This window comes from Parambassis ranga, chromosome 4 (assembly GCF_900634625.1).
Source record: "Parambassis ranga chromosome 4, fParRan2.1, whole genome shotgun sequence".
NCBI classification, from domain to species: domain Eukaryota; kingdom Metazoa; phylum Chordata; class Actinopteri; family Ambassidae; genus Parambassis; species Parambassis ranga.
This window is the reverse complement of record NC_041025.1, coordinates 19,413,062-19,434,550: the sequence shown is the minus strand read 5'-3', so window position 1 is coordinate 19,434,550 and position 21,489 is coordinate 19,413,062. Positions and strand designations below refer to the sequence as shown.

The 21,489-nt window shown below is 41.7% G+C and overlaps 4 protein-coding genes across 5 annotated transcripts; 1 reads left to right on the top strand and 3 right to left on the bottom strand.

Moving 5' to 3' along the window:
- Positions 1-1,048: 1,048 nt before the first annotated feature.
- Positions 1,049-6,633, top strand: LOC114435085 (retinal Mueller cells isomerohydrolase-like). The gene is made up of 14 exons (XM_028404624.1): positions 1,049-1,185; positions 2,052-2,134; positions 2,536-2,686; positions 2,951-3,058; positions 3,472-3,613; positions 3,717-3,864; positions 3,938-4,019; positions 4,126-4,258; positions 5,049-5,191; positions 5,271-5,400; positions 5,639-5,753; positions 5,831-5,925; positions 6,015-6,126; positions 6,203-6,633. The coding sequence occupies exons 1-14, from the start codon at positions 1,175-1,177 to the stop codon at positions 6,346-6,348; spliced, it is 1,599 nt and encodes a 532-aa protein (XP_028260425.1). The 5' UTR covers positions 1,049-1,174; the 3' UTR covers positions 6,349-6,633.
- A 2,789-nt stretch (positions 6,634-9,422) lies between these two features.
- On the bottom strand, positions 9,423-13,512 carry LOC114434475 (methylcrotonoyl-CoA carboxylase beta chain, mitochondrial). 2 transcript variants are annotated; one of them, XM_028403754.1, is made up of 12 exons: positions 13,368-13,512; positions 12,482-12,658; positions 12,195-12,391; positions 11,877-12,055; positions 11,704-11,784; positions 11,425-11,603; positions 11,140-11,350; positions 10,956-11,047; positions 10,517-10,673; positions 10,316-10,438; positions 9,786-10,001; positions 9,423-9,695 (listed from the first exon to the last, which is right to left on the bottom strand). In XM_028403754.1, exons 1-12 carry the CDS (start codon positions 13,385-13,387, stop codon positions 9,609-9,611), a joined length of 1,719 nt encoding a protein of 572 aa, XP_028259555.1. In that variant the 5' UTR covers positions 13,388-13,512; the 3' UTR covers positions 9,423-9,608. The 2 variants fall into 2 exon arrangements, with proteins under 2 accessions (XP_028259555.1, XP_028259556.1); XM_028403755.1 differs by having other exon boundaries at positions 12,482-12,646.
- Positions 13,513-16,000: 2,488 nt separating this feature from the next.
- LOC114434939 (cornifelin-like) lies at positions 16,001-17,751 on the bottom strand. Its single transcript, XM_028404403.1, has 4 exons — positions 17,710-17,751; positions 16,556-16,649; positions 16,291-16,478; positions 16,001-16,210 (listed from the first exon to the last, which is right to left on the bottom strand). Exons 2-4 carry the CDS (start codon positions 16,620-16,622, stop codon positions 16,067-16,069), a joined length of 399 nt encoding a protein of 132 aa, XP_028260204.1. The 5' UTR covers positions 16,623-16,649; positions 17,710-17,751; the 3' UTR covers positions 16,001-16,066.
- A 1,536-nt stretch (positions 17,752-19,287) lies between these two features.
- On the bottom strand, positions 19,288-20,063 carry LOC114434631 (cornifelin-like). The gene is made up of 3 exons (XM_028403952.1): positions 19,976-20,063; positions 19,591-19,778; positions 19,288-19,521 (listed from the first exon to the last, which is right to left on the bottom strand). The coding sequence occupies exons 1-3, from the start codon at positions 20,040-20,042 to the stop codon at positions 19,288-19,290; spliced, it is 489 nt and encodes a 162-aa protein (XP_028259753.1). The 5' UTR covers positions 20,043-20,063.
- Between the last annotated feature and the right edge of the window lie 1,426 nt (positions 20,064-21,489).

Sequence of the window (21,489 nt, the reverse complement as noted above, 5' to 3'; positions counted from 1 at the left end):
CTTCTGTTTCTATTGATTTTGTATTTACATCAGGTACTGAACACATGTCAAATCATTGTTTACATTATATTGGTAATGGGAGCCTCAGATTAGCTTCTCAGCTGTAGCTGCTGCAGCTGTTCACAGCATCATTCTAATCCATGTACATATGCAAGTAAATGTGGAGGTTAAAACTGTTATTTTGCCTGAGAACGATTTACGTTGTTTTTACTCTAGCAGCTCCCTTGGGCCAGATTGTCAGTTGTATGGTACTTTTTCAGGTGGGGGGTAATTAGCTTGATATATTCATTGTTCCCAGAGGATCAAGTCACTTGAAAATGATGAAGTTTTTACAACTATAACATCTCATTTATCATCTATATTTGGATGTTTTTTCAGTAGTGGATTCTTATTATAAGGTTGAAAAGTTGATACTAATATTTCGTGGATCAAGTTTGTTCAAATGTTTATGTAAATCCATCAAACAGTTGTTTTTTTCTAACTAAATTATTTAAACATTTTGCTTTATTTTCTTACAGGCCTTCATCAGTGGTTCATTCTGTAACCAGATGACAGATTACTGCTCTGCCTGGCCTTTTGTAGTACAGCTATTCTTCCTCTGTGCAGTCTTCATTCATCAAGATGACAGACTAAAGGAACAGAAATTATTCACTGACTTTTTTTTTCTGGTCTTACTCCCTTCCTTCCAGAGAAGCTGAGTAAAACTGTTTCTGAGAGTTTGACTGTCTGGAACTAATTAGAAGGGATTCTTTCTTACAGGCATATCCACCTTCCAACAACAGGAACACACTGCTGTTTAAAAGCTGATTTTATTAGTTTGACCCACATCGTTAGAAGGTGTGCGAATGTTTGTGTTCCCAGGTTTACAAAAAGCGTCTTTAGGTGGCCAATAGAAAATTCTGCACGGAGCCGTCAGGGGAAGACGGCTGAAAAGGAGCCAAAGACAAAGCTGGTTTGTTCAGATTGGGGGGAGGGGGCAAAAGGCATGAAAGGAAACAGGAGCAGAGGAGAAGAGGGAGTGAGGTAGGATTGAAAAGGGGAGGGCAGAGTGAGAGGAGGGAGGATGGAGGCCCACTTTCCATCCCTCACCACAGGAATTGTGTGTGTTGTTTATGTCCAAGCCAGAGTCTCCTTTCCAACCTTGTGTGTGTGTGTGTAAAGAGCATACAGCAGCATGGTCAGCCGGTGAGTAACGCTTTACCCTTATTTTACTTAGATGGTTGTTGACGACTTCTCAAGCTTCAGAAAGATTGTTTCGTAGGAACAAACTGAGAGAAAGCAGCTGGCAGATGGGCTTGTTTTTCTGCAAGAGAAAATATTTGACGATGAGTCAACTGACACCATGATGCAAAGTTTCCCACATGATGTTTGTCGTTCAAAATGCAAGAAAAACAAGTAAAGTTTAGAGTTTTATCATAATATTTGAGTGTTAAAACTTGTTTTTGTGCTGCAGTGTGTTAATCAAGAAAACGGTTTTATAACATGCCTTTTAGCAGATGACATGCAGTTGAGCTTACACAGATGAAGAGGCGATAGAGGAGTAGAAAATGGGATGCTGGGAGATATCAAGCATAAATAGAAGCAGGTTATACTGCTTTTAGTAAACAGGAAGTAACATAATAAACCCACTAAAAGCTCCTAGTAATGGCTGTTCTGGAGCTTTTAATAGTGTCGCACCTCGGCAGATGCACATACAAGTTTGTACCTCCATGTTTTTTGTGCTTTTTTAACATATAAGCACATGTTGACATATGTTAAGATCATTTAGTCAGTCCATCAGCTTGTTATAAGCGGCTGTATGAGAACGCACAATTCTAAGGTACTGTAAGTCCAGATTTTTGAATCAGGTCAGACAAAATCTTATACTGATACTTATGTAAAAATGCACATTGAACAGTGTAGCTAGTGATGTAAAAACAGCATAAATGTATCTGTACCACTTGAACCACATCAATCAACCCCTGACATACATGTGTATTCACTATGATGTGTGTAGAATCTGTTAGAAAAGTAAAGTGCACATGAACCGATGTCTTTTTTTTCCTCCTAAGTGTGGAGCATCCCGCTGCAGGCTACAAGAAACTTTTTGAGTCAGTGGAGGAGCTGAATGAACCCATACCTGCAGAAATCAAAGGTAGGAGAGAAAATGAATTTCTTTAATTTCCCACACATACATATGATCTCAGCCTTGAATGGCAAAGTCAGCCAATCCAGAGGATGAACCACTATCCATTCTCTGCCCTTACATTTCATCTAGCGCCGTCATTACAACACCAAAGACCCAAAATGAGATTTATAGTGTGAAGAGATTATTTTCTAGTTTCTAGCTACTTTTTTGCAATGTTGGTGAAATGTTTGTGTGAAGCTGCACAGGGAGAGACACTTCTCATCTGCATCCCCAGATAATCTTTTGACCTTTGGCCACTAAGTTGTAGTAAATTCTTCCATGAGTCCGAGTGGCTGATTTCAAAGGGAATTCCTCTGATATCACACAGAGGAATGCATCATTGTGTGTCGTCCTGTGTGTGTGTGCAGGGGTGATCCCGTCATGGCTGGGCGGAAGTCTGCTCAGGATGGGTCCAGGTCTCTTTGAGATAGGAGACGAGCCATTCCACCACATGTTTGATGGACAGGCTGTCATACACAAGTTCGACCTGAAGAATGGTCAGGTGACCTACTACAGGAAGTGAGGGCATTTCTCTTTTTTATTTTACCATTTGTAAAGTGTGTCTCTTTGGAAGGTGTGGTAATTGATTTTGAAAGGGGCTCCTCACATTTATCTCCAAATCCAGATACAGATATTTTATAACATCAGAGTGGTATATAGTTCTTTGCAGCCGATTAAAAAAACAAAACATGTCCCCATATAATCAGACATCAGAATGGCCAGTGCGTTGTGTTTAATGGCTGTGTATAGAACATGGTTGGTTTGTGTATTCTTTGTACTTAGGTTCATCAGGTCAGATACGTACGTTCGTGCCATGACGGAGAACAGGGTGGTCATCACAGAGTTTGGAACTGCAGCCTATCCAGACCCCTGCAAAAACATCTTCTCCCGGTAAGATCATGCCTAAGATGATATCTTACACTGAAGCTAGGGCCAGGAGACAGTTAGCTTAGCTTAACATCCAGTGTTCCTGTAGTCAGAAGGAGCACCATGGTGGTCGCTATTCCCTCTTAACCCAGTAGCTTGGCTGCTCCGTTGGCTGTTGACCCCAGTGTTACTTCCTCCTATGGGTTATGACCTATGCTGCAGAGAGCCACCAGGGGGCTATCAAGATGTTTTGACCTCACTTTTGGGGAGCTGTCAAAAGTCGTCCATCTTTATTTACAATCATAGGACTGACTCACTTTTGGATCCAGCCTTGAGTGACCACATTGTGATTTTCAGCTACAGTCTTGATGTTCTGTGACTACAGAGAGCCAGGTGGTGTGTTTAAATCCTGTTCCTTCCTGCTTGTGTCCTTTCAGGTTTTTTACTTACTTCAGAGGCATCGAGGTGACTGATAACTGTTTGGTGAATATCTATCCAGTCGGTGAAGACTTCTACGCCGTCACTGAGACAAATTACATCACCAAGGTGGATCCTGATTCTTTGGAAACCTTAAAGAAGGTGAAAGCTGGAATTAACAGAGCATCTGAACGCATCACAAAGTCCTACTTTGATGCTGGCATTGCATTTTAATACAAGTGTGTGCCCACGTTTGCACTGCTAGGTGGACCTGTGTAAGTACCTCTCAGTGAACGGGGTGACGGCCCACCCCCACATCGAACCAGATGGTACGGTCTATAACATCGGTAACTGCTTTGGCAAGAACATGAGTCTGGCCTATAACATCGTCAAAATCCCACCTGCTCAGAAAGGTGAGATTTTTACCCCTTACCTTTTACACTTACTTACTTTTTGTGATGTTTAAGTGTGTCTATGTGCTTCCAGATAAGTCTGACCCCATAGAGAAATCTGAGGTTGTGGTCCAGCTGCCCAGCAGTGAGAGGTTAAAACCCTCATATGTACACAGGTACAGACTCATCTGATGAATACACACCACACACATGCACATTTGATGTCTGTTTTGGGTTTTAAGCTTTACCATTAACACCCACCCTTTCTGTCTTTTTATGTAGTTTCGGTATGACGGACAACTATTTTGTGTTTGTGGAGCAGCCGGTAAAGATCAACCTGCTCAAGTTCCTGTCAGCTTGGAGCTTCAGAGGAGCCACATACATGGACTGCTTCGAATCCAACAGCAGCATGGGGGTAAGCAGGGGTAGGACGAGAAGAGGGGGGGAACTAGGGGAGCCACATTTATTCATCAATGTGAAAAATGTGTAGATATTGATTATTGCCAACGGTGTCACTTAGAAGAATGAGTCTTTCCATGACTGCCTATATCAAGTGAAAACTAATTAATATGTAAAGGAAATGCTGTTTATGCTTTCTATTGAGTGCCTTGCCTCAATGTACGACACACTTTGTAGCTTGTTAGCTATGTTATGCTTAAAAGTCGGCGTTTTATTGGATTCATCCAAACAGCTGGGGCTGATCAGGATGATTAGCATTGCAGCCAGTGATGCCAACAGGCTGATCAAACTGATCAGGAAGGCTGACCGTCACTGGCTGCAGACAGGTGATGTTTGAAGCAGTGGTGGAGAGGAGGACACTGAACAAACTGTCATCAATCATGGATAACCCCGATCACCCTCTACACCCTGTACTGGACAGACAACAGAGCGCCTCTTTTGAAAGGCTCAGACAGCTTGGTTGTCATATGGACTGTTACAGAAAATCTCAACATACAATAATCGCACACAAGCAGTTGGGAAAATATCATATAGAAGTGAGCCAATCAATGCCCTGGATGCTCATTTACACACATTTTCTGATGATGTAAGAAACATGCTTCTGACTGAAGTTCACCTAATGGCCACAGGTATCACTGTTAACACATATTTTCTGACATTTTTACTGATGTTACAAATGTACCTGTCTACCCAGAATCTGTCAGAGTTTAGTTTCATTAAACTACATGTGTGTGTTTGTGTTGCAGACATGGTTCCACCTGGCCACCCGGGACCCAGCAGATTACATGAGCAGCCACAAGTTCAGAACGTCAGCGTTCAACATCTTTCATTGCATCAATAGCTACGAGGACCAGGGATTCATCGTTGTCGACCTCTGTACCTGGAAGGGGTGAGCATGGCGGTCTGTGTGTATGTGTGTGTGCCTGTTCGTGTCTTTTATGTGTAACCGTCTCCCTGTCTCTGCGCAGCCATGACTTTGTGTATAACTACCTGTACATGGCCAATGTAAAGGAGGAATGGGAGGAGGTAAAGAAATCAGCGACACGAGCTCCTCAGCCTGAGGTCAGACGATACGTTCTGCCGCTGGATATTCACAGAGTGAGTAATAATATCGTAAAAATAAACTGTGTACGCACACATGATGGCAACACGTATCCATGATACCCCTTGCTATCCCGTTTGTAATGGTAGCTATGGCTATAAGCTCACCTACAAGTGTGATTAGTAATCTAAACCATCATGCTTTTCACATAAACCACACTTTTCTCCTGTATCAAACACACCGGCATGGTTCAGCAGTCAGTGTGTGTGTGTGCTCGGTTTTGTGTGTCCTCAGGAGGAGCAGGGCAAGAATCTGGTGTCTCTGTCCTACACTACAGCTACAGCTGTTCTGCACAGCGATGGCACCATCTGGCTTGAACCTGAAGTCCTGTTCTCTGGACCAAGACAGGGTAACACAGACTGTACATGCATACAATGCACAGCAGTAAACAGTACACACAACAATCCGTCTTTCTCTGTGTCCCAGCTTTCGAGTTCCCACAGATCAACTACTCTCGGTGTCGTGGGAAGAAGTACTCATTCGCCTACGGCCTTGGACTGAACCACTTCATCCCCGACAGGGTAGGAGTTTTCGTTAATTCGTAAAATGTGTGCAAACCTTAAGAGGGTTTGTCTACGTTAGTGTTGACAGCTGCTGGTTGTTGATGCAGATCGTGAAGCTGAACGTTCAAACCAAAGAGACCTGGGTGTGGCAGGAGGAAGACAGTTACCCATCGGAGCCACTGTTTGTTCCCACGCCTGGAGCTACCGAAGAGGATGACGGTAGGACACAATCATCACACACTGGTCTGGTAGTTGTTCTGTCCTTTATAGCCACTGTTGCATCACCGTTGTCCAGGTGTGTTGCTGAGTATTGTCGTGAAGCCGGGTGCAGACAGACCAGGGTCACTGCTGGTGCTGGATGCCAAGAAGCTGACAGAGCTTGCACGGGCGGAGGTCAACACAATGATCCCCGTCACTCTGCACGGGATTTACAAACCATAAGACGTGAGATTTGAATCTACCTAGGCCATGAATTATTTCCATTTATCTTATTAAGAATACCTTTATTAGTCCCACAATGGAGAAATTGCGTATCAGCACACACAGCCTTCTTTAGTGCAGGACAATAATCTAAATAGCACCTGCATGTTTCTGAAATCATACTTGTAAAGCAATTTAATACAAATATGTTATTACTATCATATTTAGTCCATTTTCTACAAATAGAAACAATCCATTGTTTGTTGTGACAAGTTACTGTAAATAAATGAATGTATTAAAGCTAAAGGTGCTTCTTCTTCTGCCTGTTTTAGAAATGAGAAAAACAGAATTAATGCTTCATGGTTGTACAACATTATGTTAAGTTGACATTTATATGTATGTCATTATGTAGGCCTTTAATAGGAGGAGGCCTCTAACCCTCCATTAGTGTAATAGATTTTCCATAATTAGCATATACATCCTTGAGTTACATCCAAGGTTATACAGTAAAGAACTATAGAAGCAGCTTATTGTAGCAGCTCCTATTTATTTTTTTCTGATTATTTAGTAAAAGTTTAATTAGTAAAATAATTAAGTAAAAAGAAACATTTTTGATTTTAAAAATGTTCAAATTTTCATTTATTCAAAAAACTATTATTACTTACATTTGTAATTACAGAATGATTATTTTCTTTTATTAAATGACATGTTGTTCAAGCTCCTGACAGGTGCTTTCAGACAGTAGATTTAAGGTTTGTTGTGAATAATTAATAATTCACAAAGAAAACAATGCCAATAACAATAATAAACTAGAAAATTTCACAAGAAATTTTGAGTGGGCCAATGCGCGCTCGCCCACACTCTGCTGCCGGTCCATCCATCCCACTTGCCAAAACCATAACATTTTGATTCAATAAGATAAAGGTCAACTACTACTGAGTTGTCTAAAGTTGAAATGAATATTCTGTGTAGAGGCATGCCAGACTGATAAGCGTTCAAAGTTGAGTGGGTTTTGTCAGGGATCTGACCGGTTTCCCATTATTTCCTATGAGGAGGGTTAGGTCAGCTTAAGCGGCTTGCCTGTAAATATGGTATGTGGTACAGACATGGCGCCTCAATATGTCAGAGGTCTAATGTTTACCTACATTTTACATTTTGAATGAAGGTTCTGTGGGACAGCATGCCCAAACGGCATGCGTTCAAAGTTTGACAGTGATTTGATGCCTGTGGGGAGGGTTGATCGCAGTTTTTCGGGATTTTTTCGGACACCGTTTGTCCGATCGCCACCAAACCTCAGAGGGTAGTAGTCCTGACCGAGCCGGTCGATTTGATGTATAATTTGTAGGGGTGGCTAGCGCTAGTTAGCTCTATAATGAATTTGGGGCTTTTATTTTGAAAATCAGTGTGTGTCTGTGTAAGTGTGTGTGTGTGCGGGGGTGGGTGGGGGACACTCCCCAATGCATGTTAAAACATGTTTAAGTGTTTTATTTTGAAAATCTGAATGTCAGCCTTTTCCTGTTATTGTGCAGGGTCTTTTATTTTGAAAATCCCTGTTTGTGTGTCTGTGTGTTGGCAGGTGTGTATAGTGTGTGTCTGCATATTTCTGGGTGGCTTGTGTGTAGTTTGCCGGGCCTAGTAAGGTGTGTAATGATTTGGATGCTTTTATTTTGAAAATCAGTGTGTGTGTGTGTGTGTGTGTGTGTGTGTGTCTGTGTGCATGTGTGAGTGTAGTTGTGTATGTTCCTGTATGGTTGTGTATGTGTGTGTGTGTCTGCCTGTGTATGGATCAACACAGTGTAATTACATTGGTTTGAATGAGCCCAATGCATTGTTAATGGGAGCGGCCATCTTTGCTGATGTCATCAGAGAAGCCTCCAAGTCAGTTGGAGCATCTGTGTAGGTTACCATGGAAACGGCTGCCTCAACCCCCCCAGCCCCCCTTCTGTTGCAGAGGTGTGTGTGTCTGCCTCTGTATGGATCAATACAGTCTAGTTACATTGGGTTGAATGAGCCCAATGCATTGTCAATGGGAGCGGCCATGTTAGGTGATGTCATCAGAGAAGCCTCCAAGTCAGTTAAAGCACCTGTGGAGGTTACCCTGGAAACGGCCCCCTCGGCCCTCCCACCCCCCTCCCTTCTATTGCAGAGTGAGAGAGCACAGACTCTGTAGCTGCTTCTGAGAAAACTCAGAGGCAGCTAGAAAAAGCCTCCCAAACAACTTCTTTTTACTGGACAACGAAAAGTCACAGAGAAAAAATTCTTTCACCGTGAGCGCCAGGCACTTGTCTACTAATGCCATTTTCAAATTCATGTGTTTTGATCGACGTATGTGATTTTTCTGGCAGGTTAGAAATGCCTTGCCCATCAGGATTTTCATCTGAAATCTTGGCCAAGTTTAACATGGGAGCGGATGGGAGGAGGGAGTGGCGCTCCCTTCGCTTGAGGGTCACCTGACCAAAAACCGTGGGTCACATGACAAAAAGGGGCGCACCAGCTTGTCCGGGACAAAAATCCCTACGTTTTGATAGCATATTTATGTATGTGGAGCACCCAGTGTGGCCACAAATTGAAGTAGTTTACCTTTTTTTTCTGTTTTGGAAAAAACAGGGAAAGTTAGAGTGCGTGACATCATCCCACTCTAGCGGAGAGAGAGAAAAATGTTCCAAACCCACGTCAAAACGTAAACTGCCAAATCTCCTAAACTAAGCAAAATTCAAGCACACATGTATATAGAAAAGATGTAGGTCTACTTGTGCTGATTCCTCTAAACCGAAAATCATGTCTGTAGGTGACAGTATGCCGGCGCTATGTGGACTCAAAGAGACCCCGGTTTTGGGGTTTTTTGCCTTTTTTTCTCGCTCTCCCCATTCACCGTCTATGTCGTTCGCCCACTGGTTTTTCGCGAATAACGCGAAAACCGTACGTCGGAACGGAAAGAAAAGTCATAGCACACCATTCCCGATATGGCCGGACGTTCTGTGAAAGTTTCAGGTCGCTGGCGCAAAAGCTGCGGGACTAGTTACGCGCCGAAAAATTGTCCAGAAGAAGGAGAATAAAGAAGAAGTATTTACAATAGTAATAGTGGAACAATGCCCTAGGGCAGAGCCTATTGTAAAGCCTGCGGCTTTACAATAGGCTCTGCCCTAGGGCATTGGCCCACTAATAATTAATTGGAGCCATTTCCTGAACCAGTTTAAGGCCAAAAAAAGCATGATGTGGCACACTTTCACATTTCTGAGTGAGGACAAAACAGCTGAGGCACTTGGAAAAATAAGACTCCTCTACATGCGCAGGAGTGCTGATTGCAGTTTCTCTGTAGACATCTGATACTGCTGCTGTCTAATAATGTCCAAGCAGTCTCTGAGAACCTGTGGACAAAATGGATCATTCAAAAACTGCTCTCGCACGCTTTCCAAAGCCCCAAAAGCCACTTTATATCAACTTTAAAACGTGTTTACCTTCCTGGTGTCTTGCGGCAGAATTACCCCGTCGTCCCACATCCTGCCCGAGGAGTAGAAAGCCGAGCTCTCCTCCTGTAACTTCCTGTTCAGCTTCTGCTCGTCCTCCTGCTCACTATCAGGGGGGAGCAGAGAGCCAGCGTGACCTGGAGCTGTCACTGACACTCTGGCGTTGGGCCACAGGAACAGGAAATTAGGATCAAATGCCCGCCCACACTGGAGATGAACAGGAACACAAGATTCAGGCTTTTAATGCAGATTTAGTTTTTTTTTTTAGACTGGTGGCTTTAAGACACCAATGGCTTTAGATCTGTTAGAAGAAGGGCTGTTTGATGGCCACACCAAGTGAAGATTATACTCTTAATATAGGATACGTGATTTGTGGCCAACCTGTCCACACCAGTTTATTTCTGTAATATGTGCCAACAACCATCTCGTAATATGTAGAAAAAGTGCCACATCCAACACAAATCAAAAACAAATCAAACTATCCCTTAAAAAAATCTTAAGGGGTTAAAAAAATTCCTTACCATAGCATAGCTGTCGGCTCCATGGCAACCACCAATCACCACAGTGATTTTGGGGACGGCGGCACATGCCACTGCTGACATCATGGAGCCCTGAGCCTTCAGGTGGTTACTGTTCTTCTCAGCCTGGAAGAGAAATACACATTCTCAAGTTTTGAGTCCTGTGGTGTCCCAAAACATCTCAGTAATTTAACCTGTGAATACCTTTGCGATGGATTGTGTCAATGCTGCTGTAGGTGCTGTGTTCTGGAGGAAGATGAGTGGGACGTCTCTCTGGTGACACAACTGGACAAAATGGCTTCCTTTCAGCGCAGCCTCATAGGACATTTCTCCGTTATTGGCTACGATTCCCACCAGGTGGCTAACACAAAACAACATGTGCTATTCCAGCTGCCTGAAGCTATAGTCTAAGCATCAATTCAATTATGTTTATGTGTATGTTGTGATGCGTGGCAAAATCTGAAAATACATTAGACAGTCACAGTTAGCTTTGCTAATCTGATTAGGATACTACTAAGGGAAGATGCTAATGTCCTTCCTTGCAGCACTCTGACTGGTCTTTAGTCTGGCAAAATAAAATGAGTTCAGATGTTCCTGTTAATAGTGTCCGATGAGGGTAGAGTTGTGTCTCTTGTTTTTTTACCCATGTATCTTAGCGAAGCCAGTGACGAGTGTAGTTCCATAACGAGCTTTAAACTCCTGGAAGCGGCTCCCATCCGTCAGCCGGCTCACAACCTTGACAGAGAAAGAAACCGCTGCTTGTTCATAATGTTATACCTCGGTGAGGTGACAGCCACAAACACAGGTATGTTTTTGCACCGCTGTACCATTTTAACATCCAGACTGTTGTTGTAACTCTGTGGAGCGAGTCCCAGAAGCTCCTCTGAACTGTACAGCGGCTCCTCCTCTGCTTTCCTCTTTGCCGTCTCCTCCCCCTCTTCCTCGGGTAGTTGGAAGTTGAGGGTGGATATGATGTTTCTAGTGTAATCAAACGCCTCCTTCTCCTCCCAGGCAAAATGGTCCACACAGCCGCTCACCCTGACACAAGACGATGATGTTATTCATACATCTGCTCCTGTTATTGTTTGGGGTTAGTTTGATTTTTGACCTACTCCGCATGCAGCCTGGCTCCTCCGAGGTCCTCTGGTGTCACCTCCTCTCCTGTAGCAGCTTTGACAAGTGGCGGTCCTCCTAAGAATATAGTTCCTATCCGGTGCACCATCACTGCCTCCTCTGCCATAGTCGGGATATAAGCTCCACCCGCCGTGCATGAACCGCACACCACCGACACCTTTTAACATAATCACTTGCATGTTTTTAGATCAACGCTGCACTGAGTGTGTTGTGTACATACAGAATATATCATATTATGTGAAAGCATTCCTTATTACCTGGGGGATCTTCATGGCAGACATGATTGCCTCATTGTAGAACGTTCTTCCTCCCTGGTTCTTGTCTGGAAAGATCTCTGACTGGACATTTGTACACAAACAGAGAACTAGAACCCATAATAATTAAACCAGCCTTGAGGTGTGTATGTGTCTGTGTGTGTGTGTGTTTTAACCTGCAGCGGTAAGAAAGCTCCTCCGGAGTCGACCAGGTAGACACAAGGCAGGCGGTTCTGGATGGCTATTTCCTGCGCTCGCAGCTGCTTCTTCACTGTGATCGGATACGCTGTGCCGCCTTTCACTGTGGCATCGTTGGCAATGAACACACACCACAGGCCATTAATTCTGCCAATACCTGGATGATACACACACATTAGCATTAGCAACAAGTTAAAACTAAGGTAATGCCATAAGCAAAAAGCATTTAGCTTCTCAGATTATTCAGACTATAGTTTGTACCAAAGATACAGGATTGCAGCGAGTGGTTTTCTGACCAGTCAGGCAGCCGGCTGAAGAAATGTCCCCATATGGAAGACCTAAACCAGCAAAAGGTGAGAGCTCCAGGAAGTCCTCATCATCCAACAGGAGGCGAAGCCGGTCCCTGACCAGCAACTTCCTGTTTCTTTTAGTGTGTCTGGCTATGGCGTTCTCTCCTCCCCCTTTCCTCACCTTCTCACTGCACTCTGTGTATCTAACAGACACAGACAGAGATAAAGAGTGGCATGATGAAATGGATCAAACTTGAATATATATTACACACAGCACGCAGAGCAGCACCTACTTCTTAAGGCAGGCGCTGCTGTTTCGGAGGTTTCCTTCATACACGTGTCTCTGGATGGGTTGGAGAGGCAGGTCCAGCACTGGGAAAGCACTACGCAGAGCTCTCCTCCTCCCAGCTGCTGAGCTCATCCACCGGACAGAACATTTCCAGCGCTGTTCAGCAAACCTGTTTACAAAACTGTTTACAATTTTGTTTAATATTGTAGCCATCACAACACTCACACTGAAGCTATTTTCTACTCATGAAGTAGTCACAAATTCACATTTTACTGAAGGAAAAACACCTGAATACTTGTGACAACAGTGACAAAATAATAATAATAAAAATAGCACATTTGACAAAACGTCACCAATGACCCCTGCTGGTGGGATTGTTCAGATACAACACCCCCAAAAAGACCTTTTAGAACCTTTAAATTCAGCCAGAGCTGCTAATCTATTTTAGATGTACCATTTTAAAGAGATAACCCCATAGAAGTTTAAATACTGAAGCTTATTATTAACATTAGCTGCTACAAAGTGCTTCACTGACATTATACTACTGATAATTAAAAAAAAAACATGGGCTAGTTTATATGTTAAACATATTTTATGTGTTATGTTAAACATGTTTAATTCAATAACAAACACATTAATGAGAATTCAGTGAGCTGTACTGACAGTGACATATAATATAATCCTTAGCTAAGTGTGTCAAAGGTCGCCTCAATACACAACTGTAGGTTAACTGTCTTCGTGGAAACCTTAAACGTGACCGATGACGTCCGAAGCGGTTAACCTCTTTGAATGAATGAACCTATACTGGACACAATTGATGAAGTGATTTAATACTGCTTCATTGCTTTATTTGGACATCAGTAGTGGAAGAAATATAAAACGTGTCCTACCTCAACATGCAACGCTGCATTGTGTCTGTATCCGCTGTATTACAGCTGATTATAGGATTAAGCAGCAAAAATCGAGCACAACCACAGAAATAAGTTACTCCATCGCCATTGAGAATCTCTTCCTGTAGGTGTTTGTTGTTGGAAGGTCGCCCGCTCAAATGTACACTACCGCCTCCTGCCGGACAGGATGTAGAACTGTATCTTAAAATATGATGAATACGACAAGAAAAAGGAAAAACAAACGAACCAAAAAAATTTCTTTTATTATTTTATTATTATTATTTTATTTTTAAATGGCATCCAGCTATTTAATATTTATAATAACATATAAATAATGAATAACATTTTACTTTACTGCTCTGGTAGGTTCAACCCAAATTTGCGTCATCACTGATCTGATCCAATCATCCGCCAGCATGCTCAACCAATCAGGCGCCTTCTTGGTTTTAAAGTCCAAGCAGTACTTCTGCATCATGCTACGCTGCTGCCGTGTGGGGGTGCTGAAAACTCTCCAGTGAGTTCTGTTTTCTTCAGAAAACGAAGAAAATATGTTGTTCTAGCCTGCTAACCTCTTGCTAGCGTTAGCTAGCTACAAGTCCTGCGTCAAATGTACCTGTCGAGAGGTATCACGTGTGTTCTTCTGCTTCTCACAGACAGGTTATCCTGAATACATTTGCTTGGCATGTCATTTATTCCACGCTAACGACAGTGTTTATATTCACGAGCAAAGCTCCTCTGGTTACATAGGTTAAACAGGCCACACATCATTTTTTTCTCCACCTCTGGCTCCCCCTGTTCATATCCTGACATGTTAACGTTTAATGCATTTAGTGGTTGTGTCGTACAGTTCTGGTGTAACATAAATAAAGGCTCGTTTGTTTCCAGAGGTTCTTGGGTTGATTAAGCTTGGTTAACGCTACATACTATTGCCAGTGCTGGCCAGTTGAGATTGTCTGTATTTACTTGAGCCATGCAAATCTATTGCTGTGTGTGTGTGAAAATGCTGATACTTAATGCCATCAGCTGTGTGTTCTCTTATGTGCTTCTCTCTCTCAGTGCGTCTGTGCAAGGTTATTTTATGCATGTGTGATTGTCCTTTTTTCAGAGACAGGTGTTTGTTCATTAGCCCACATGCATTTGATTAAAGAATTTCATTGAACCCACAGAATGTACCTGACAGCATCTGGACGGCATCTAATGACAGAAGCAGGAGGAGCCCAGTCAAAGTGAGTCTGATGTCTCATGTCTCTTCTGGACTGGTTCATTTTGTGAAGCTTATCTCTGAACTGCACCAGTGCAATGATTCAGATGTGTGTTTAATGGTTGACTTGCCTGCAGCTTCAAATAAATATATTCATTCAGTTTATAAACTGTTTTATATTTCTGTTTGTTGATGTTTGTATTGATGTATGTCTGAGTGAGTGCATTTTTCTCTCTATGCAAACCAAACTACACCGTGTTGTGCTATCGGCTGTCTGAGGCTACTAGTTAGCTGTGTAAATATTAATGTCACTTTGTACGCTGTAGTGTGAATCTCTAAAGGGACCTGCAGTTTCCACAATGAGCCAGAAACATAGTCAATGCATTTGATCATGAATGTCATTTTTAATTCACAGAGTGGACCTGATAGACCTTCAGCTAGGAGCTATCCTTCATCACCCATGCAAAGAGAAACTCCAGTAACTGGTAAGTGAAGGGGGATCATGAGCAAGTTCCAGGTCTATTTGGTCATAAGTCTGTGTTGCTCCTTAATAATGTTACAGTGAGGGAACATAACATATTTCCACAGACATTTGTACATTTATTTTCCCAGAATGTTGCATTCATTTTGGAAGAGTTGGACCATGGTGTGTGATCGTTTCATTTGTCCCTGTAGTTCCTGCTACTCTGACCTGCTCAGTGTTTACTGCCTACATGCGTCCTTTTTACTATATACTTATATCAGCTGCCGTCAAAACCTGGATCTCTATACCTATAACATCTTTGTAATTCACACACGTATCATGTTTTTGGTTGTTTATACATAATTTTATAGCCTGTTAATTAATTTCATCAGTCAGTGGAAGTACCAAAATAAGAGCTTAACAGATAAATCTGGCAGGCTTCCCCTTTAGTTTTGAAGTAGGTGTGTGTCTCGGACAAACTTGCTCTAATGTAATTTGTCAAAGATCGCTTGTTGCATGTCTGGATTTTACTTCCCGTTGGTGAATGTTTCAATGTTAGGCCCCATGTCATATGGGATCCCACCCAGAGCTGTCAAACGTTGCTCCACAATAAGCATCAACTGCAGTTTTAATCCCCTGTGTTCTTCAGCAACTAATGGACAGTTGGAACTGATGTCTGATGTCTGCTTAGAATAGAATCAAATATCTTTATTTAGTACAAGTAAAGTACAATGTCCAAAATGCCATCAAACACACACATTCTACCAAGACAAGAAAAAAGTAAAATCAATGGTCCGCCTTTTGGATCAGCAATACTTTTTGATTATTCATGTCAGTGCATCAAATTAGTACTATTATGGTTATTGTAGTGTTATAGAACTAAAGTTTACTGAGCATGCTCTCATAATTGAGGAAGTATGTTCCAAAGATACATATACCGTATATTATAGATATATAATATATTATATGGGGGGGGGGGGGGATCCATTTACATGGATCAGGATCAGAAGACCAATAAGAAGCCACAGCAGCACTTTATTTTTTGGGGTGGTTTACAGATGCAGGCTGCACATTGACAACACCGGGGGCTTTCTTGCGATATTTCAACTCACGATGCATCTGACACCAGGAGCACCACACACAGACGCAGGAAGTGGCGATGTCCTTACAGTGGGAACCCTGCAGATAAACAGTTACAGCTTTGACTATTCCTGTGCCGTTATTCATTGTTTTTGATGAACATGAGATTAGAACTTTACCTTGATTCCATATCTGTGCCGCATGCCAGTCCTCAAAGACAAACCAGCGGGAGGCACGAACAGAGGGATTCCCAGGGATGACAGCACAGCAGGGCTGCATATGTCACACAATGGGAGACAGCGGTTCTCCCCAAAGCTTCCTGCAACTGTGCAGGCAAGGCATGGGCAGCACCAGAACCCATAGCAGCCTAAAAATCACAAGCAGTTTCCTGTTGTAAACTGACATTATGTAACATGAATGAGTAAATGTAAATATAATTCTTACAAGAACTTGCGTCTGCACAGCAGTCAAAGAGGCCAGTGTTCCAGTCTGTCACAGCTGGTGCTGCCATAGTGAACGCTTACCCACTGTGATCAACCTGTCAACATACAAAAACCACAAAAGCTGAATTATTTTCTTTGCACACACTTATTGTTAATTATAATTAAAACAGAAAGGAATTAGACCCAATTAACGGCTGGCATCTAATCTGCCCTAGATTAAAGGATTATGGGAATTCAACCTGTGCAGAGGCCATGGAGACTTGATGCATTTGTGGAATTCTTCCACAAGCAAACAGTGCCCCACCCAAAGGAAATGACCTACAGCCGCAACAGGAGGCTCTGTAAAGCTTTGTGTTTCACCATGCTGAAGCCTTTATAAAGCTCTCATCACTGCAGCTGCAGTTTAACTCTTTATACAGAAACTTTAGGGGTTTTGGTAGCTAAACATTACAAGTTTGTGTTTCCACATCTACACAGATGTGATGGCTGCCATCCAGGAATGTGACTCTAAGCTCATCCAAACCCTTTCAGACTTCTTCTTAGAGACGAGGAAGGCTCAGTTGTTTTAAAATCACTCTCTGGAAGTCTAAAATACTGATTGTTTCAAAGAAGGGTGTCAGCGTCTAGCTAAAACGTCTTCCCCCGACTTTACAGAATCAAACCAGCAGATAGTCTGTATCACTGTCAGCCTACTGAACACACTGTATGCTGTTAGTTTTCATTGGTCAAAGTTATTTAAAATTCTTTACTGCTGACTTTTACATTCTTCAGTTGATTTAAGAATACAATATGGCATTAAACCTTAAGGCTGTGTAAAAACGGTGCTGGGTGTCTGGACTGCAAATTACCAAATGGCTGATAGCTTTCTATGTAGTTCTGATGTGTCCCTGTTGTCTTTTGTTTATCCTTTTTTTAAGATTTAGGCATCTGTTACCGTCTGACTCTCATTCTATTTTTTATTTTTCAGTTCTGATGATAATTTCTTTACACTCAGTAAGAAGCTTTGCGTAAATTTGTTCTTCAGCAGCAATCTGTGTCTTTTTCTGATTTTTAGTTTAATCTGGTTTCAGAAGCAGATCCTCTCAGCTTTTGTTTCATTTTGGGTAGAAATATTCAAATTCTTTTTAACAAACCAAAAACAACAAATCTTCTTACCTGGTTAAGCTGCAATTGTTGGTGTCACCTCAGAAATCTCCAATAGTACATGTCATGTGTGGAGGAGTGGCATTTGATCAGAACCTAAAACATGCTGCAAAACCAGAACTCTGTGTGTGTACACAGCTTAAGCAACAGTCCTCACTCTATAGGTGGTACGTCCAGATTTCATGCAGGGTGTGTCAGACGCTACATTACAAAAAACTCAGGACACAGACTCAGAAAAGCTGCAACAGGTGTGCGTCATTTTCAGGTTTTTGTATCCATACTTTTTTCCTAGCGTTTTGTGTCCAGCATCATTTCTCCTACATAATGTCTGTCTGCTCAATTACTGACCCTGAAAATCACACATATGTATATAGATAACATCATTTTTCAGTTTCAGTGCAGCTTCACATCAATGTAAAATATTCTGACTATGACTTAATAAAATGAAGTATAGCAACTAGTAAGGGATGCTTCTATGTTGCCACACCCACACCTTTGACTTGACTTGGCTTCTGTTCATGTTCACCTTCAAACAAAGATTGGACAATGATAAGACACTTTCATAGAGAGACTTTCATACTTCAGAGAGCTTTAAAAAAAGGCTGACAATGTGGCGTAGCTACACTGCTTTCACTCACACAAGTAACATTAAGCTGATAAAGTATTTTTGAAATGGAAAGCTAGCATGTAGCCAGAGCAGGTTTTATGAATTGGATGTCATCATTCACTTGAGACAGTGTTTGGTTGTTAGTATCAATGGGCTGCAGGGATATCTTTTAAGTACCATTCATGGGTTCCTTTTACAAAAAGCCAATGGAGGGGGGGTAATTATTATATTATATTAATATATACAATTCTGACTGGGGCCATCTGTGTGGAGTTCTCCCTGTGCCTGCGTCGGTTTACTCCGGGTTCGGCTTTCTCGACACATTCTAAAGACGTGCTTGAAACTGATGTGTGAAAAAGATTAACCCTTAGGGGACAATAAAGATTCTTCTTCTTCATGTTAGGTTAATCGGTCACTCTAAATTACTCGTTGGTGCGTGTGAGTGGTTGTTTGTCTGCACGTTGCCCTGTGATGGGCTGGTGACCGGCCCAGGGTGTACCCCGCCTCTCACCTATAGATAGCTGGGATAGGCTCCAGCCCCCCGTGAACCTGCACTGCAGGACAAAGCGGGTTCAGATGATGAATGGATGGAGAAAACCTCACAAACGACAGTGATAGAAACATGAGTCAGACTGGTTTTGATTTAATTTTAATTTTTTATTAAATATATGAATTATACACATCTTAAATTCAATTTGACAGTTTATCTAGAAATTAAAGAAATTAAAGAAATTAAAACGCTAAATGAAAAGCATCAATGCTGATATTTTGCAAACTGAATTTTACAGTATTATAGCCGTAGACAAAAAAATTATAAATTTACACATGTGCACAAACAAAACAAAAGCACCATCACTTTAAATAAGGGATGAATGAGAAGTAGTGCACCTATTTTTATTTTCTGTTTGCTTAGTTTTTCATTTAGAGCTCATTTAATGATTTTAATTACATAATGCCAAAATAACCCAGCACCAAGATCAGCATTAGTTTTGGATGACATGCTGGGTCACAAAAGCAGTTGGAGGTGCCTGCATGCTCATAAAACCAGCTGAAGGTGCTTGCATCATCATCATCACCGGAGCAGGCTGCATGTTGACAGTAGTCTGTACGTTGACGACAGTGGGTTCTTTCTTTAGATGTCTTAACTCACGATGCATCTGACACCAGGTGCACCACATGCAGAAACAGGAAGCCAGTATGTCCTTGCAGAGCGAACCCTGCAGAGAACGTTAGTTAAACACGGCTTCACTTTTAACTTAATGATCTCACATGATCGTACGTTGTACCTTGATGTTGTATCTGTTGCGCATGGCAGCCCTTAGACCTATGGTTGCAGGAGGAGCGAACAGAGGAAGTCCACAGGCTACAAATGTAGCTGGGCCGCATATGTCAAATAAGGGGAGACAGTAGTGCTCTCCAAATCTGTTTGAAACAGTGCAAGCAAGGCAGGGGCAGCACCAGAAGCCATAGCAGCCTGAAAATCCAACAGAGATACAGCAGAAAGTTGAAGCAAACCCAATGGATGTGTTTTTCTGTTTGTTGCTTTCGTGCTTCAGTGCTGCCTCTCCCAGGTCGCCATTGTAAATGAGAACCGGTTCTCAATTAACCTGTTAAATGAAGGTTAAAACAAAATATTGAAAAAAAAAACTTATGTGTCAGTTTTATTCTTACAAGTTTGTATTTCCTCAAAGCAGTCAAAGAGACCAGCGTCCCAGTCTTTTGTTGGTTTTTCTGCCATTGATGGTTGAATTTGAGTTGATCCAGGGTGGACAGGCACTGCCATGGTCAAGATCTTTAGGCATCAGTAATAAGAAGCAGAAAATAGTATTAAATAAAAGAGTCTGTTCAGTAAAGTACTAACACAGACACAGAATGTCTTACCTGCTCTATAGGACACCTGCTTGGCACCTGTGTCAATGGACGAATGAAAGGATATATATTTTAGGATGAGGAGTGGTGTTAGGGTGGATCTAATGAATGCAAGCAATGCAAAGCCTAATTATAACAGCACAAAGAAATGAAAACTGAAAGTGTACAGTGTAGGAATAGGAGTTATATTTTCCTATGCGTATTTAATTGTGTGTCAGTGTTTCAGGTCACGGGTCATTTTCTGTCATTACAGTTAAGTTAACGATTATTTGAACCCCTAATGATTTTGTAGCTTTGCTCACTAACAAAGAAATGATCAGTCTTTCATTTCAATAGCAGGTTTATTTGAACAGTGAAAGACAGAACAATAATAAAAAAATCCATTTCAAAAAAGTTATACATTCATTTGCTTTTTATGAATGATTCTATAGAATTGCTGATGATTCTATAGAACATTCTATGGAATCGCGGATGATTCTATAGAAATATATCTGTGGATGCTCTCATCCAGGTCATTTCCAAGAGTTTAAATCGAGGCAACTGGACTCAAGGATTGTTTTTTGAAGACGTTTCGATGAAGTGGCTTCTTCAGTTCTTGGAAATTCCATAGAAATGTTCTATAGAATCATCAATGATTCCGATTTTATAGGGCCCTTTACATTTACTCTTCTGCATAGATTAAAATCCCACAATGAATGTTCTTCCTGGTAGCTCTACTACAAATTTACTCTAAACCCGGCCATAACATCAATATATGGAAAAAAGATCCTATCTTGTCCAGACTTGACTATCCTGTATGAAAACTGGAGAAGCACCCAGGGCACAGTATGCTATCAAATCTAGATGAAGGACCTTCCTCTGATGACCAGTACATTCTTGATGATGTGACCATATTTATCTCTAGAAATGTTTTCATTTCAGGATTTGTCAAGGCCAGATTTGTTTTTCCATTTTGGAGTGCATACATGTTTATATTCTGCACAATATCAGTTTCAGCCCCTATCCAATTGGCATTCCAATCCTGCTCTTCTTTTGACCACTACAGACAATAACAACATCAACATTAATGTTTCTTTCACAGAATGAACAAAGATTCTCTTTAAAACCAGCGGTAGATAAAGATTTTGGTGAGCATAAAGTCCTCCGTCTCTCTGTAGTCTCGTCTCTGCTCTTCTCTTCTTCTAATTTCTACAAACTTAATCCAGCAATCTCATAAGGTAAGGAGCAAATGTATATTTTGTTACGGAGACACATAAACACAAACTCGCTTCCACTACAACCTGCCTTTGTTTACTCACGTGTTCTCAGAAGGCAAG